Source organism: Grus americana, chromosome 2 (assembly GCF_028858705.1).
Source record: "Grus americana isolate bGruAme1 chromosome 2, bGruAme1.mat, whole genome shotgun sequence".
Taxonomy (NCBI): domain Eukaryota; kingdom Metazoa; phylum Chordata; class Aves; order Gruiformes; family Gruidae; genus Grus; species Grus americana.
In genome coordinates, this window is record NC_072853.1 from 127,973,010 (window position 1) to 127,992,099 (window position 19,090).

Consider the following 19,090-nt stretch of genomic DNA (forward strand, 5'->3'; position numbering starts at 1 on the left):
AGGCATGTCCACCTGCTCTGGCTTGGGGTCCTCCACGGGCTGTAGGTGGATATCTGCTCCACCATTAACCTCCATGGGCTGCAGAGGGACAGCCTGCCTCACCATGGTCTTCTCCAGGGGCTGCAGGGGAATCTCTGCTCCAGTACCTGGGGCACCTCCTCCCCATTCTTTTCCACTGTCTACCAGGCTGTTTCCCTCACATTTTTTCAGCTGCTGCGCGGTGTTTTTACCCTTTCCTAAAGATGTTATCACAGAGGTGCTGCACCCATGGCTGATGGGCTCAGCTTTGGGTACTAGTGGGTCAGTTTCGGAGCTGCCTGGAAGTGGCTGTCCCCAGCATGGGACAGCCCTTGGCCTCGTATTAGAGAGGCCGCCCTGCAGCCCCCACTGCCAGCACCTGGGCACCTGCATCCAATAGAGTTTCCCACTGAAGGTGACATGAAGATGTCATGAGCTTCATCTAGACTTTGCTGAGGTTTCTAACTTAGGATTTGTAAAGTCACTTTTCATAGGATAATTCTTAAATAAAGTAGACTAACCAAGGAATAAGATAGAAATAATTAAAATACAAACAAACAAAAATCCTGTGACAGGCTGATTCCAGTGATAGATTTAATAGTACCCCTGAACATTTAAAGACATTAACCTGAGTGGCTGTGAAATTACTCAAATTACACAGCAGAACTAAAAAACATGAACAGAAAGCAAAACATATGAGTGGAAATGCAGTCTTAAAATATGAAAATGCTAATAACTTGCCGTTTGCAGATGTAGAAATCTTGTGTGTATTATTTTGCATTACTCATCAATTTTCCCTCTTATGTTTTTTTTTTTTTTCCTCCCCAGAAAATATGAAGAAACCTTGGAGCCCTGATTTACCAGTTGATAACCACTCATACAATTCAGATTTCACATCCGTCCCAGACAGGGAAGGTGAGAAAGAACTAGCACCCGATGGCACTGAAGAAAAGAAAGAAAGAGAAAAGAAACACACCAATTTCACTTTGTGTAATGTTTGTAACATTCAGCTGAACTCTGCTGCTCAGGCACAAATCCACTACAATGGCAAATCCCATCAGAAGAGGTTAAAACAGCTCAGCAATGGAAATCTCAAAAGTGATAATGGTAAGCATTAAAATATATATATATATACACCTTTTTCAACGTTTTGATCTGAGAATTGCAGCAATGTGCAGTAATGTCAATATATATGGATCTAAGCAGTTTTTTTTTTTTATTCAGCCAACAAATCCTTTGAAGTTAAGGCAAAGGCTCTCGGTGATTTCAGAGTGCTTGGGGTCATCCCTAGCATGAGCATCTGGCAAATAGCTAAAAGTATGCTGTCTGTGTTGTTACAAGTGTTTTCATTTTATATGTTGTTTATGTGATGATGTTGATTCAGATTCTTTCTCATTCCATTTGCATTTTGGTGCTTTTCAGCGTAGTCATTGATATTCTGAATTTCACAGTCTACTAGAAAGGTTATACTTGTTAGGGGTCTGTCTGCTTTAAATGAATGTAAGGCGGTTGCAAAATAAATTGAAACAAATACATTACGCAGAACAAATACATTCCCAAACTCTTTTCACTTTGGTTTGCTTATTCAGGGTTCAACCCATAGCTAGCACAAGTCTGTTTAAAGATCGTGACTGAAGTCTCAAACAGAGATAGAACAAAGGTTATTTTTATTTTAATTTATTTCATTGACAGCTTTGGGAAAAGCATTTTGTAGTAGGTGGCATGTTTTCCTATCATAGTGAACTCTATGCCTCAAAAACATGCTTGTGGCTTTACGTACAAAAGTAGATCAGATAATAGAGGCAAATGATGGTCCCTGACAAAAAGTTATAACATAGTAGTCTGGTTTTTCATCAATTTCATAACAGGTAGTACTGAACTTCGGGTAGAGTTCTACTGTATTGTTCTATCTGCCTCTATGCGCCATGTCACAGAAACGATGGTCTTAATATGAGGTACTTGGGACTTTCAGACTTTTTTTCTTCAGACCACACACATTGCTTAATATTGTGTGCCATGAGTTTCTTCTTGCCCCATCTGCAGAAGGATATGCAAAACACTAATCCTTAGACAGGACTTAAGAGGTATTTTAATAATCTGTGCTTTGTCCTGGCTTGAAGAGTTGGGAATAATGGGTATGTTGCTGAAGTGTATTGGATGTGAGTGCTTTGCTATGCATGAGGTGTTGCTTGTTTCCTTAAAACAAAACAATGAAGCAAACAAAAAAACCCTCATAACGCTGAACAACACAAATCATTTTGTCTTTACGTGGCAGGACTATAATGTTTGGCACTGTTCATCGTTCAGGCTTAGGAAGCATACCAATACTGTTAGTAGGAGCTGTGAAAATGTGTAAAGAAAGATTGATTTCCTAATTGATTAAAGGTGCAATATGGTTACCCACAAATGCATTCTTTTTATAACAAAATAATCACAGTCTAATGTTCGTGCTATCTTCAGTTAAGGTAAACTTGTGTGATCATCGTTATTAGCAAAACAATTTTGCTAACGATAGAAAGTGTTCTTCTGTAGTTAATTTTTCTGCTTTAATCCATGGTAATGAAAGAATTAGTAATTAAGTAATGCTAAAATTAGTGTCAAAGGGCTTCAATCGTGCTTCAATGTTTATATTCTAGAGATGATCAAAGTAGTATAGCGGCATGTTTCTTATTTCCTCCTTAAAAGTATCCCTATGTGCTGTGTAGCTGCATCCATTTAAAGTCAGAAAATAGCTTATTGACTATCTAGCTCTTTGTTTCAAAGTGCAGTTATTCTGGGGGGTTGCCTGGAACTTGAGGCTTTTCAAATCTGGCAGATCTTTGAGTAGCATCAAAAGCAGTGCTCCACTGAGAGAATGACATAGGGAGTAACATAAGGAAGTGATTTTTCCCATCTCACCAAACTTTGAGATTTCAGGGTTTTTTAAACTAAACATTATGAAAGTAGAGACCAATATTAAATATTTCTCACTAAAAGTTAGAAATGAATTTGAACTGAATGTTTGAGTAATCACCTTCCCCACGCTTTGAACAGAAACCCTGTTTGAGATTCCTTTTTGAAGTCAAGCAGAAATGGGAACCTGATAGACCTTCCTCAATAAGAGGCTTTGTCAAAACAGGTATATCTGGAATATAGGCAATGTTTTTTGGATGAATGATGATGATGTTTTTGTTGATGAGACCCCAGCAAGCTCAAGTGATGTATGACCATGACTGAAAAAAAATGAGTTGACCCTTTCAGTTTATCACGTGCACACAAATGATACTATTTTGGTCAGTGATGTCACTGCAGTAACTGATAAACATGCACAGTACTGTTTATTCAGTGTATGGCAGTAGGTTGCTTTATTTATGAGAAAGGTATTTCTTGTGTAGAAGTCTGATTGTCACAAGACAGCTGTTCTGCTCAATGTCCCGGTTAATGGTCTAATCATTCTTGAGATTAAATTCTGCTCTAAATTAAAAGTAAGTAAAGGCTCTGCTTTATGAGATTGTCTTCTAAGGCTTCGTCATCAGTAGTTATTCATTATATCTCATGTCGAATGAGTGAAGTGCTTGCGCTACACACAAGAAAACCCCATTTCCAAATACAGCGATTCATGGATTGTACTGTGGGTTGTATATACCTTTGCAAAGTTGTATGCTCACTTGGAACTAAGGTACGTGGAAAGGTTGGGAAAAAAAATTGGAATTGTTACTTCTCCTTGTTTTGTTTCATTTCTGAATTATTCCCGCAAAGCAGGATGGGTTGGTGTGGTTTATATTGTGAGGGGTGATAAAAATGGAGGATTGATTTACGTGAAGCAGCAGCCCATGTCTTGTTCCCAAATAATTTGCAATGGACTGCTGAACAGAGGTAGGGTTCAGCTGTATTAGCATTTGACTGAGTAATTAAAGCTGTCATGCTATAGTCATCATCTTCAAACTGTATGAAGCGGTTTTTATGTGCTGGACATAAATAACAGCATGTTACTATACATGAACGTCTCTGTGTAATTTTGTAAGGTGAGTTGCTTAAGCACAAAGTGTTTAAACCTCTTCAAATATACAATTAATAAATAATGTCTATTGTGGAGTTAAAAGCAGCATTTCTTTGCTGCTGTATTGGTATCTGTACTGAATTTGAGCAACTCGCCAGATTTACTTTAAAAAGTTTTGCTAGTTGCTTATCTGTCAGCTCGGCAGCTTTCCTCTGTGGTACCCACGTGGTTCCCTCCTGGGGCAGAGCAGCATGTCGTGCAGAGCCATAAAAATGATGTGAACCCATTGTTTCTGGTGTCATCACTTGGTACAGTGATTCGTGATGACTTAACAGGACATGGAGACATCGGCACTTCTGTTACTGAACTGTAGGTACTTGGGAGTAACACAATTTCCTGTGTTTCTTCCTCCTAATAATTGCCGCCTTTGTCACTTAAGACTTGTCATGCTTTCCTCATTACACCCTATAATATATTCGTGCTGGTGACTTTTTTGCCTTTCTGCTCTCGTACATGCAGTAGCAAGGTTGACAAAGTCAGTGGAGATTTTGAGTAAATTTTGGGATTAAAAGAGGGCAAAATGCATTCCTTGTCTGGCCTGCCAACATTGCACCACTTCTCACAAAACTAGCCTGGACGCTGTGGGAAGAGGTGACCTCTTGTTGGGAAATCATTTATTCTGACCAGCAGGAGTAAGGTTCATGTTTCTACTTGCAGAATGGAAAAATAACTGTGAATGCAAATGCATAGCAGTACCAGTGAGAGCGCTGATATTACTAAGATTTTATGTAAACCAGAATTTCCCCTGGGCTTCCTTTTGTGTAAATTGCTGAATCATCATGAGTGAATGAGCCATGGTTAGGACAGAAACTAAAACTGCTTTCCTCTGCAATACTTTCTATAATAGACTAGATGATAACAAGTGGAAAAATAATGACGGAGATGAGAAATGCCACAAAATTCATAGAACTCCTTTCACTTTAAAAATTGATTTCTGAAACATTGTTCTTTTGAAACAGAGCAGTCAGCAAGGCATTTGGCAGTAGTTTATGTAGCTTTCTGAATTGATATCCCAGACAAAAGACTGTCCAGTTTAGCAAGTTTCATTTACTTTCTTTTAAACTAAACCTGCCTACAACTTTTTTTTTCAGTGAAATTTCATCTTAGTAAAATTTTATCATACTGTGAACAAGGACAGTGAGTACCTGGAAGAAAGAAAGGGGAAAAGATCAGAATTAAATATCCATTTTTTCTAAACCCTTGTTAATTGCAAAAAGCAAATCTCTTAATTCAGCACTAGATAATTACTTAAGAATGAATAACAATTTAGTTGTTACAATTATACTGAATTATACACTAAAATAGGAGCAAAATTTGTTTCACAGATTTTATTTTTTAAGTGCATTTGGTGGTTGAATGTAGTTTCCCACAACAACTCTTGAGATGACAATTCCATAATATCCACGCTGTAAATTTTTGCACATTGGTCAGAGAAGATATTTAATCTTTTACAACTTCTTCCCCCCACCCCCCATCTAAATCCTGACTTTTTACAGTCCTGCAGGTAGGAAATCCAGAAGATTCACGTAAACCACTTGCAGAATCTCCTTCTTTGTTCTGTTCTGTTGCCGGTTCTTTTCTAGTTCTGTGCTGCTGCTACGCTTTACACCTCTGCTGTCAGGTTTTTTGATCATGAAAACTTGCAGCTTTGGGTCAAACAATCTTACTTTAAGGTGGTAAATTACCAAGGTACAGCTTTCAGGGAAGTGGTGTCACCTGGTCTTTTCATTGCATTAGTCCTCCTTTCAGAGAAAGAGGATTGGGTAGGGCATTGAGGAACAGAGGAAATCTTCAGACAAAGTATATTCTCCTTCAGAGGAGAGGATTTTCTGTTAGTTCCCTGGGAAACAAGTATTGTCAGATCAGCTTGAGGAGTCTCTGGAAGTCATGTCATGTTCTTAAGATAAAGCAAGAAGTTGTACCATAGCTATTTTACTGTTTTGTAGTTGCAGGTTTTTTTTGTTTGGTTGGGTTTTTTTTTGATTTTTTTAATGTCATGTTCTGATAGAGAGTTTCATGGCCAGTTAACAGTAAATCCAATATGAGTTATTCTCTGGTTTTAAGCCTCTAGTTTGTGGGTCATAGATGTCAGTGTTTTGTAAAGAAGCACAGCAGGTTCCTTCTGAGTATTTTGTGATACCTTCCAAATGTCAAAGCTGGAGATCTCTGGACAAGTAGGACTGGCTGAGGGCAGTGTGTTGTCACTTCCACTGCTCCCAGATGTAAATCATTCTTCTTATTCCAAAGCACTTGTCCGTTTTCATCATGGTCCTATTCCAGTTAGTGAACTATTAACATAGTTTCCGCTTTTAAGAGCGCTTCTGCAAGCAAGATATGCTTTTAAAGCACTATTTGTGTTTGCAGTACCCGCCATATATGACATCACAGTTCAGCACAAAGTTTTATCACAAGGTAACTTGTGTATCATTGAATGTATTAAGCTTAAGTGTTGTGGTTTAACCCGGCCAGCAGCTAAAACAACCACACAGCTGTTTGCTCACTCCCTCCTCCCAGTGGGATGGGGGAAGAGAGTTGAAGATGGAAAAGGGAAAAAATCTCTTTGGTCAGCTGTCCTGGCTGTGACCCCTCGCAGCTTCTTGGGTGCCCCCTGCCTTCACAGGGCAGTATGACAAGCTGAAAAGTCCTTGACTGCTTGGCAACAACTAAAAACATCAGTGTGTTATCAACGTTATTCTCATCCTAAATCCAATACACAGCACTACACCACCTGCTAAGAAGAAAATTAACTCTATCCCTGCTGAAACCAGGACGTTAAGAAAGAACCAGCTCACACCAGCCACATGCATGATGTTCGTGTTTCCCCTAATAAATGCAGTAAGATCCACTTGGCTTTGAGTATACAAAAAATGATGCATGGATGGTAATTGTGGGCAAACTCCTTAGATGTGTGCAAATATCCATTGTATATTTGATATAGTTAGCTGACTGCTACCTATTACAAATAAATACGAAGGAGCATTACTAAATGTTAATACAGACCACTCATAGGTAAACCCTAGCATTGTAACAAGTTATAGGGAGGCAGGGGAGAAAGTTTAATGACTGCACCTGGATTAGCTTCAATAATGCCATGAAGTCACAAAGGTAACGTATTTTAACAATCCCCAAAACATTCTTTTGGATTTGGGGAGGAGAAATTCATAGTAATTAGACAATTTTTCCTGTAGTATATCTGGTAATTGATCCACTGAATAGCATGACAGAATGAAAAAAAAAATTATAGCCTGGAAAACTGTGTGTGTTAATTATGATTAATTCTTCAGAAGCCAGGGGATAAATAGAAATTTATGGCTAAATATGCTTAAAGTATTTTTTAAGTTCCTTATTGTTCATCAAGTGCACTTAAGAACGTGCTTATGTCTTTTGTTGAAGTATGGTTTCCATCTCAACTGGCAAAATCCTTTCTTTTCTACAATCTTAGGAGACAACAGAATAAAACCTACTGTGGCAGTTTACTATGAATCAAACTGTTTAATGTATATGAAGAGTCTCAACCATCAAGAACATCTGCACAGGGTCTATACGAGCCTCTAACTGCAGGTTGAAAAAGTTATGAAGAACGGGGTTTGTTCTAGTTTTCTGCCTGAATATAAGACTGCACAGGTGTTAATATCCCAAGCTGTATAGAGTGCCCTCCTTTTGGGTACCATCTCCAAAGCAAGATGCTTAGCAAGTTGTCTCCATCTATAGAATATGGATGTTTGTCCATGAGAAATTCTACAACAGTGTTGGACAGCTGAAACAAGTTCAGAAGTTGGTCCTTACTTTCCTGCCTTCTAGCAAACCTGGACAGGGTTTCTGATTGCTATGCTATGGCAGTGGGGGCTGAGGTACTTAAATGTGTCTTCAAGAGCACACAAAAGCTGCTGTTATATGCGTGTTAGAGGGTGAAAATCTTCACCCCTTGTCTGCCCACTTGCTATGTTTAATCCTCTTCCATGCTTGCAGTTCTGACTCTGTATGTTCCAAACATCATTCTCTCACAGTTCATTTGTTCTTTTTAGACACTCATGGCCTCATGTCTTCAGGACGTTATGTTACTCCTAGATGTACAACAGTACATGTCTTCAGGACTTTATGTTACTCCTAAATGTACAACAGTTTTTCTTCTATGTTGAAAAATAACTGCCTTTTTAGTCCTCAAATCTGTGCTTAAAATATGCTTGCAAAAAACGGGAACGCTGACTGATATCTTATTCTCATTGCACCTCTGCTTAACATCAACATAGCCTCTTTTTAATCACTTTTAATTTATTTCTATTTTTTTCTTTCTCTTTTTTTTTTTCCTCTTTTTTCCTCCTGTATGACTTCAGGCTAGAACCTGCCATACACCCTATTTATCTGAACTTGTTTGCTTCTCTATTTTAAAGTTAATGCTATTTTAGCTAAGTGTTGTCTTAATGTTTTATGCTGTAGCAGGAATACTGATAATCAATACTAAATTAGTTGTATAAGGTTCAGTTACTTTGGGAGCAATCTGTGTCCATCTGTGTTTCTGAACCATGCTGAGATGTTGGTCTGCCCTTCCTTGCTTCTCCCTGAGTGTGGCACCAGTTTCATTTCTGACAACGCTGGCATTTGATCTCTACTTGCATGTACAGTGAACAAACTGTTGAAACCTGTTTTGCAGGATCTCCATTTAGTTCTGCTTATATCACTAGGTCCAATATAGATTATGATGACCATGGCTTCCTTCCAGACCTTCTCAGTAACTTGCCGTCTTTTAATATGATGGGTTTTTTTTCTGCACTGGCATCTGGTAGGCAACAAATCTTCTATGAGTCATGACAACACACTAAGTTTATCAACATTTCCCAGTATTAATTTCCCTAGAGCTAGCTTTTCCCATATTCATTTATTTTTCTTACTTCAAATATAGGTCTGTATTCCTCAATGAGGCTGTAAAAGGATACTTTTGTACCTCTCATGTGGTATTAATTTTTTAATTTTTAGGATATCACAGAATTTAAACAATTTTTGAGCTATATCTGAGTAGAAAAACAAAGCAGATCTCATCAAATGTGACCCACGTTTCAGTAATGTTGACTTTTTCTTATTTATGGCCTTTTATTCCTCTAATTCAAAATAAACTGTCTTCCTGATAGTCATGTCACTGAACTCTTTAGTTAATTTTTTATCCTCTGACATGTTTCACAGTAGGGAGAAATATATCTCAAGGTCAATTTTAAGACCAGCTCCAATGAAATGAATTGCAACCTCCTGTTGATGTCAAGAGAAAGAGGCAAGTTCCTTATTCTGTTGAGGAAATTAACGTTAGCACACATTTATGGCAGCTCAGTTTACATCACTGAGGAAGCACCAATTCTAATCTACAGTTTACACTGCTACTGTGGGAATGAGTTACTCTGTATGATGTTGTGGTGGGTTGACCTTGCCTGGATGTCAGGTGCCCACCAAACCTGCTCTATCACTTCCCTCCTCAACAGGACAGAGGGGGAGAAAATAAGATGGGAAAAAATCCCCAAACCAACCCTCGTGGGTCAAGAAAAAGGCACTTTAATAAAGCAAAAGGCTGCACGTGGAGGCAAAGGAAAACAAAAGATTTATTCTTTACTTCCTATCAGCCGGCGATATCTGGCCACTTCCCAGGAAGCAGTGCTTTGGTACATGTAGTGGTTGCTCTTTAAGACAGATGTAAACAGCAAATGACCCCCCCTTTTTCCTCCTTTCTCTCAGCTTTTATTGCTGAACAGACATCATACGGTATGGAATATCCCTTTGGTCAGTGTGGGTCAGCTGCCCTGGCTGTGTCCCCTCCCAAGATCTTGCCCACCCCCAGTCTACTGGTGAGGGGGGAATGTTGGCGAGAGACATCCTCAGTGCTGTGCCAGTGTTACTCAGCAGTAGCCAAAATCCTGGGGTGTTACCAACACCTTGCTGGCTACCAATACACAGCACAGCACTATGAGGACTGCTACTCAGCCAGACCCAATACAGATGTCTTTCCTTTCTTTCTCACAGTAATGCTTATACGTTAGCCTGGCTGGAGTCCCCATGTAGACAGGATTGTAGATATATAGACATAATCAGGATTTCCCCCCTAGTTTTTTCAGGTATATGAAATTAAAGAGCTGGAAAGATACACTAATTGTAAGCAAAGCAGCTCACTTACTAATTCTTTGTTCTGTAATCAAAATTAAAATTCTTCTCTAGACACTTTATACCAGGGTAATATGTCTTTAAATTAAAACCTCCCTAGTGGGGATGGTATATAATTTATTATATGGAATATAATGTCAAAGATTATTCAGAAATGGGGTATTATTAATTTTCTTCTGCTGAACCTGTTCCATTTGTAATTATTCTTGGGAACACTTAACAACTCATCTGTCCCCTTTTTTTGCCAGGAGAACTCCATCCCTACCTTTGAGTAATTCTTATTCCAACCCAATAGAAATAGCGGTATTATTAAAAAGCGGATAAAAAATTCCTCTTTCTACTTCCATTTCTGTTCTCAAATTCAATAGAGGTTTGAACCTTGTCAGCTTTCATTGTGAATAAATTTTTTTCCACTGGGGAAAAGAGAGTAGAATTGTGTCTTTTTCTTGGTTCTCAGCTTTAACTATTCTGATAATATGTCCTAGTTTTTCCTACAGTGTTGTTTTTCTGGGGTTTTTTCTTTTCTTTTTTTTCTTGTGTTTCCTTATTTTTGATCATTAAACTGAAGAAAACCAATGATTACATGGCCATAATTCTGACTGCATTTAGCGCCATTTTCCTCACTTTTGATTCAGAGTCATGTTACTAGTCATAAAACTTTTTTATAGTAAAACACAGATGGATGCTTATGCATAGCTGGTCATTCTCAGTAAACTTCCAATTTCAGTGCTGCCTTTCTCTCCTTTTTCTGTTGAAAAATAGTATCTTTAATGTTTCTTTTTTCCTAGAAGAAGTAGCAAAACTCTACTGATAAAATGAGAGCATTCTTCTTACCAAAGGTAGTTGAAACAAGGACTGTAGATAAAAGTAGTCAAGATCAAGTTGAAATACTACCAGGGATGTCCCTCAGCTCAGTAGTGATATCTGATACTCTAAAGTGTCTTTGTTATGTGATGTATTAAAAATTAGAAATCTTTAAAAGAAACACTTAACCTTTTTGAAGTAGTGTCTGACCTCACACCCATAGGGCATTAGGGTTAACCTTGTAGGAGTGTTTTTTGTGGAATTGTATACTGGGAAAGTTTTCAGTGGCAAGGTGGATAGTAAATTTTAAAGGGATCTATATAGGAGGAATATAAAATAGTGATGTCTGGAAAGAGGTAAATATTACTCCCATCTTCAGAAAAGGCAAGAACTAGAAGTCCAGTCAATTATCAGTGGCCAGGAAGTTTATGGAGCAAGTCTTTACGAAAGACATTTGCAGGCACATGAAGATGATTGGGAACAGCCAACCCAGATTTACGTTCAGACTTTGTAAGACCAGCTTGATTACGTTCTATGGTGAAATAACTGGCTCTGTGAACATGCGGATACAATTTTTCTGACGTAAGAAAGGCTTTCATCATGGTCTCCCATTGGATCATTGTAGCCAAATCGGTGACCTAAGGGCTGGATGGGTGGAGTACAAAGTAGATTAGAAGCTGGCCAAATTATCAGGTTCAAAGTGTAATGATCAATCTTCCACAGTCTAACAGGCAGATGATTGGTTATGACGTTCTCCACCAATTGATAGTGAGGCCAATGCTGTCTAATGCCTTCATTAAGGACCCTGGTGATAGGGTGGAATGTAGACTTACCAAATCTGCAGATGACACTAAATGTGATGAAATCATGAGTATGATGGAGTAAATGCTACCATTCACAGGAACCTCAACAAGCTGCAGGAGTGCCCCAGCAGTAACCTCATGAAGCTCAACAGATGCAAAAAGGTGAAGTCCTGCACCTGGAACATAGACAAGTACAGGCTGGGGACTGACTGGCTGGAGAGCAGCTTTGTGAAAAAGGACTTGGGTATCCTCGTGGGCAACAAGTTGAACATGATTCATGAGCTTTTGTAGAGATAAAGGTTTAACTGCACACTAGGCTGCATTTGTAAAAGGATAAGTGGTAGTTTGAGGGAAGTGATTATTATCCACTCTGTGCTTTTGAGATCGTATGTGGAGTACAGTGTCCATTTCTGGGCCCCCAGTACAAGAGAGACATCAACAGAAGGGAGTGAGACTGGAGGAGCATCGCTAAGATGATTAGATTGCTGGAGCACGTGACTCATGATGAGAAGTCAACAAAAGCTGGTTTTGTTTACTGTGAAGAGAAGGGCGTATGGGGGATCCTGTTGTAGTTTTCAACTTCCTAGGGGGATTTTAGAGAGAAGATGGATGTGTACAGTGAAGGGGCAAGAGGGGATAGTCACAAGTTGCAGCAAGGGAATTTTGGATTAGATATAGGGAAAAAAGCATTCAGAACTTCACTATAAAAAAGGGTAAGCAGAGGAATAAATTGCCTAGAGAGGCTGTGGAAATTATTCTCTAGGGATTTTAAGAACTCAACCTGATCTAACCTTGAATTTAGTTGTTTTGAGTAGGAGGCTGGGCAAAGTGAATCCCAGAGATCCCTTTCCACCTGAATTATTCTAAGGTTCTGTAGAAAACACACTGGGAAAACTTCAGTTTTTAAAGATTCAGGGGACTACTTGCTTAATTCGCATCAGAAGCAAGATATGTACAGCCAAAGGCTTGCAGTTTTCTTCATAGCTGTGTGTTTAAAAAGAAAAATGCCAAGAAAAATCCACTCTGAATGTCAAGTTGCTGGTGTTATTTGACAGAAGCAAAACAAATACAGTAAAATCTGTATTCTTAAATAGGCTTTGAGATGTAAAAGAAACAGTTGAAGCTTTTTTCAGTATTTTTATTTTTTCATCAAATTGCTTGTAGCATAGTCAGACATACTGTTGATGCGTGTTACAGACTAGTTAAAGATTATCAAAATAAAATTGTTGTACTCTAAAAGAGGAAATATAGGAACAAAGCTACTAGTATGCATGGATCTTGTTTTTAGACCTTTCTTCTGTCATTGGTGGTGACAGAGGGAAGAACAGGTGCTATGGGATGCAGTAAGTACCAACAGATACCATGTGGTTCAGTATTAAGACAGACTTCATCTTCATGGCAGGCCAGTATTAATAGCCATTCAAACTTCTTTGTTCTTAAAATAGATTAACTTTTAATATAAACCATTGAAGATGTCAACAGTAGACCCTGCCATGTAAACACTGGAGTGATCAAACAGCTCATTTAAAAAATGATCCAATAATTGATATTGAATTTCTTTGTGGTTTTTTGGTTTGTGTGTGTGGTGGTTTTTTTCTTACAGATCACATCTCATCATGAAATTAAATTATGATTAATTATAAAGTAATCTTTGTATGTTAGGGGAACATATAGATCTCTATTTAGAATTGTCATTGTAATCTAGTATCAAAAGTACCACACATCAGTATCAAAGTATTCCCAATGTTTTAGAATCCTGAAATGTTTAAGAAAAAAACATTGCTATAATAAATCACTGTATTTTATTTGATTTTATCACTGACTTTTGATGTTAGTGACCCCTGTCACAAACAGACGAGATATGCTTGAGAAAGCCAAGGAAAAGATCCTAGAATGGCCAAGCTTTGAAAAATATATATTATTCAGAATTGCAGCGTTCTCATTTAAAGACTTACTGCTGTGAAATAAATTGTTTCAAGAACAGTGGCAAGCCTCTCTGGTCTTATGAATGCTCCGAATTAAAAGGTTGTGGAAACAAATAATGCTATAGCTAAAGAAAGAACAATTAAATAAGTTTATAGCTGACATAGAAGTGTCAGTACTATTCAACAAGGAAATATTTTAATTTTAGCAACACTTTTTTTTTTTAAAAGCCAGAAGAGTTTATTTCCACAGATTGACTATCTTACATCCAATCTCACAGAGATAAAATTATTTTTTAATAGTTATAAATTACATCATATCTTTTGGTACAGGCTGAAAGTTTGGACTGTAGGTTTGTTTAATCTGTCATATACCTGCAAAATGTGGTTTTTTTGGGGGGGGGGGGCAGAACTAATTTGCTGCTTTTGCGATTCCTTTGATATCACACACAGCTCATCCTACAAAATCCGTTGACCACGTTAATAGAACACTAGAGGGTCACATTAAATTTGAATTATGTGTGCTTCTGAGTCCAGCGATTATATATTCATACATGCAAAAAACATGGCACAGTTTATTCTTAGTCTGCATAGAAATATGTTAGCTCTTGGGTTAGTTTGGAAGATAATTCCAATACCGTGCTTTATAGGGAGCGCACTTGTGCACATCTCCTGATTTGCTCAGAGTCAATTCTATACAGTAGTCAGCGGCTAGCTACTTTTTAATCTTTGAAAATTGTAGTGGATGTGTTTTTGCTGAAGAACTGCAATAATTTATTTTTGAAAGGATTTTCCAAACAGTATGTGTTTATTCTGTCGAATCAGAAGTCACATTGATGATGATTCTAAGTGAACCTCAGTAGGAATAAAGCTTTCCCAATCCTTAATGGCTCTGGAAAGCTGAGGTGCATTTCTTCCGATTCAGTATTATTCACTGATCCTGTAAATTGTGATGATAAAAAATAAAAAAATATAGTCCAGAGAACCTGCATTACATGCTACAACGTATTTTTTTTCTTAAATCTTTATATTTTTCTATTCAATACGCTCAAGAAAGCCTCTTGCACTTTAGTATTCATATTACATTATGACTGATGTAAACCAATACTTAACAAGAATAGGCGTTATTACTTTTGACAGATCTCTAGGAGTATGTTAATTGTAGATAGGATTACTAAAACATCATGCAAGAATGTTTTTTGTTCACTGGGAATATGAAGTGGTATAGTGACTGTTCAGTGCTATTAAGATATCCCTGGTATATTTTGGTAAAAGCATATATTCCTTCTTATATCCACTTTTTAAAAATTTCTTTGGAGAATGATCTTCATAATATTACTTTCTTCTTTCACCAACTAACTGCAGATATTTTATTAAGGGTCATTGTAGAAAGCTTGAGTAACCAAGCTTAGCCGATCCCCAAAGTTACCCAGAAAGAGAGTTGTCACCATGACTTACTGTTTGTGGATACCCAAAGGATTTCTGGTTAACCTGTTCTGACAGAGCTTTCCACGCTCTGCAGTTCACCTGCTATAGATGAGATGCCATTAAAATGTGGTGGCTGAGGCAGCATGTGCAAACACGAAATGGCAAGAGTGGTGAGTTGGTAGTGCAGTTTCCAAAGATGAGGGGAAAAAATATCAAATGGTATCTGCTTCATCCTTTATATTCCTTTGATAATAAAGCATTTCACAATGTTCTTGAGACCAAAGCAGACAGGAATATGTACACAAAGCACAGCATGGATTTTGAAATGTGCTCAATTTGTTTATTTTGCGTGCCAAGTGAGGTGCCTAAGGCTCCTTTTCTCTTGACATTGCATAAGGTCAAAACCCACCCACTGTGACCCAAAGCAGCCCTACGGGAAAGGCAGGATATTACCCGTACTGAGGGCAGTAATCAGGCCAACAGCAGCTTCCTCCTAGACCGTTTTACTGTAACAATATGTGAGGTTAGACTCATACTGTTTAATCTCATGGAAAACTTTAGAAGGCCTTGGTTCCCATAGAGAAGCTTGATCTTTGGTAGTAAAATGCCCTTCACAATCCCCTGTGAAGAGAGGCATGAACCCCTGAACAAACTTACTTTTATAGGGGATAAAAGGGAATCAATGATGTGGCATGAGAAGACTGACTAGTGAAGGAATAGTAGAATTCGGATGGGGCTTTTTCATGATTTGGTGGGAAAATCAGGCATGAAAATTCATTTTTATAAGATGGGATTAGCTTGCAGAGGTAAATACAAATGTAGGAAATTATTCGAATGAGTAAATGAACAACTGTGAGGAAAACTGCAGGATAGGGGAGGGAACTGTTTGTCTTTTATGTCAAAGTAATTGAAAACCTGACAGAACATAAAATAGTTCTTGCTTCCTGACCATCTTGAAGTCATTAAGGAAATTACCATAAATTTTCATAGAATTTATATTTTGCATTCACTTGAATGCCTGGTGCATATATTTCCTACTCAGATGGCGGGCTCCCTCTGCCAGGCGCCGGCAGGTTGGTGTAAATTACCCAGCAGAATTTAGAATGTTCTTTCACTGCAAGCTGACAAAGTGAAAGACATATGCAAAAACCCAATACTCTCCCCAGCCCTACCACCCTCTTATTTCTTAATTATTCTTCTTCAAGGAACCATAGGAAAAGAATTCATCGTCCTTATCTGAGGAAAACTTGAGTCAAATGCTTGTCTGAAAACTGCTTGATTTTGAGCAGGGAAAAGAGTTCAAAGTTAAATCATGGCATTTCTCAACTTTTTGAATCTACGTGATATTTTGATTTTCTGCTTTGCTTTTAATCCTGAGTTTAAAAATAATGTTTCCATGCTACACAACTTAATAAGAAAAATAAAGTTCTTAATAACTGGAACTATGCAAGAAAATTCACTTCTGCATTGTATTTTTAACCCTATATAAATACTAGCAAGAAGATACAATGCAAAAACCCCCTCTTTTCTGCCTAGCTCAGTGCGAGAAGGATTTATCCCCATTTAGACAACAATTATTTGAACACTAAAGTACTGGGCAACAAATAACACATTTCCTCTGAGGAATCTAAGTTTTCTTGCATATACAGTGGGGGTGAGCCTTGGAACTTTTGTCATAGAAATATAAAACATACCAAACTCTTTGCACTCTTCTAGAAGAAAACTCTTGCAGAGTATAAAAAGACCCATAGCGTATTTGTGATGTTGCAGTTTCATCAGTTGTTCTTCTATCCCTAGTTTAATTAGGTCATGATACCTGTGGAATTATTTAGTACTGTATGGTAATATTATGTCTGCTATGTTAGTGGTCTTTAGGATGGGGTTTCTGTTACCCTTATCACTATGTAAGGCAGAAGGAATGTGAAAACTCTAGAGTAATACTATAAATAGCACAAAATATTGGTAAAATAAAAAATTAAAATGAAGATTTGTTAAGGGTTTTCTGGTCTAAATTCACTTTGAGAGTGTGGAAGGTGTTATCTTGAGAAAAGGGGTGGGAGGGAAAGGACTGAGGAAAAGAATTATTAATTTAATTTTATGGAAGTTAATGTAATGCTTCATGGAAATGGTCTTGGCTTTCTTTCCCTCCTTTTCTGAACACTGTTATGTGGAGTTCATTATGCTTTCGCTATCTTTACCACAGAAGTGTTTGTATCTTAGCAATTGTGCTGAGTACATAGTATGATAATATTAAGGCTTCATTTAGCAGAGTCTTTCTGTGGCGTTAGTAGAAAACAGGCAGGTTCCTGGTGATTTTTTTTTTTTAATCTTCCAAAACCACCAATTGTACTGTTAAGTGCTATTACATCTTTTGAGGATTTTAACTCAAGTCTCTAAAGCAGCTTACTGTTTTAAATCCAAATATTAAATAGTTGCCCTGGAATGACGAAGTGTATCAAACTTCCCTTTTCGCCTGTACACAGCACGTGCTGCAAGTGAAAGTACATAACCTCCTTATATTCTGACTCTGCGCTCCCATAAACCAATAGCAGTATTGTAGACTTCAGTGTGTACAAAAACAATATTACGAAGGAATAAAAAAATACTTATTACTCATATTATGCAGCTGTTTTCCTCTTTGTTTTTCTTTATTGGTGATACTTTCCATGCAGACATTATTTTTAAACAAATTAAATTGCAAAGAAATAATTCCCTCAGAAGATCCCTTTCAGCTTCATTCCTAACTCCCTCTATTAACTCCCTCTATTAATATTGAAAACGTTGGCAGCCACGCTTTCATGATGTAAACTTCTGAGCAGTTCTGTAAACAGCCTCTTGGTTTTGTTTGGTTTTTTTTTTCTTTATGAAGATCAAAATAACAAGTTTTTATTATTCAACAGTTGTTAACGTATAAGAGCTAATATTCCCACAGGTCTATTAGATCCTAACACCCTTGGCTTTTTAAGATCAGAAAAAAAAAAAAAAACAAACCTGGTGGATATTTCATTTATCTGGTAATTCATTGGTTTCTGATGTTGCTACTGCTAAACTCAGGAAGGGTTTGCTCAGGGGCTTAATCCATGATTTTTTAAATGCCTTTGGGAGGTGAGATCAGATGTGTAAGAATGTGATTGTGTTTATTTTTTTTACATGAATCCTGCTGGTAGAATCCTTAGGCATTTTGCTGTATCAAAGATATTTATGAGAATATTGCCCTCAGCTATAATTTGAAAGGGAGCAGTCTAGGACAGGTGCAGACGAAGGGTAGGCAAACTGCTGACTCTGGCCATAGAGAATGGTGAGAGGCTCCTGGATCTGGATACCCTTTCTGATACATAGCACTCAGGCAAAGTAAGTGAGTGTGCAAAAATCTGCAGTCACGTTTCTGCTGCAAAGGTTTATTTGTGTATTACGGTTCCTGAATGTTCATAATTTTGGAAACAGGATTGGTTACGCAACGGGCGGACTCGGTATATGCTGTTGTCTTTACGTGGCGTGGGCTTATTTGGAGAGCAAGATCTTCAGGCATGTGACTATTATATTTGGCCCTTGGTGTGAAAACAGATGTTTGCTGTTGGTACACATGAATTCTTCTGTGTTCTTGCATTCTTCCTGCTTTAAAGGGAACAATAGGGCAAGATGATGGTAGGTAAAATCTGGAAGGTTTGACGTAGCAGTTCCTCAGCATGTCTAGGTTGACATTTCCCATGAGTAATGGGTAGTAAAAACGATGGAGCAAGCAGAAAAAGAGGAGAGTTACAAAATCAAATTGCACATGAAATTTCTTTCACCGAGGATGTGTTGTTCTAGTAAGTAGGAGCTATTTGCCTTCAGTTTAATAAGAGATCTTGAGCAATACAGAGGATGGTTGGACTCAATGATCTTCAAGTTTTTTTCCAACCTAAATGGTTCTCTATGATTTTATGAACTAGCCA

At 37.8% G+C, this 19,090-nt stretch overlaps 1 protein-coding gene across 2 annotated transcripts in view; it reads left to right on the forward strand.

The window, feature by feature from the left end:
- ZNF385D (zinc finger protein 385D) overlaps nucleotides 1–19,090 on the forward strand; it is a 431,668-nt gene that overhangs the window by 86,070 nt on the left and 326,508 nt on the right. The window contains exon 2 of one of the 2 annotated variants that reach the window (XM_054817423.1): nucleotides 847–1,125. The exons of the other annotated variant lie outside the window; for it this stretch is intronic. Within the exon in view, the coding sequence (XP_054673398.1) occupies nucleotides 847–1,125 (279 nt within the window). The remainder of the gene's footprint in view (nucleotides 1–846; nucleotides 1,126–19,090) is intronic. 2 annotated transcript variants of the gene reach the window in all.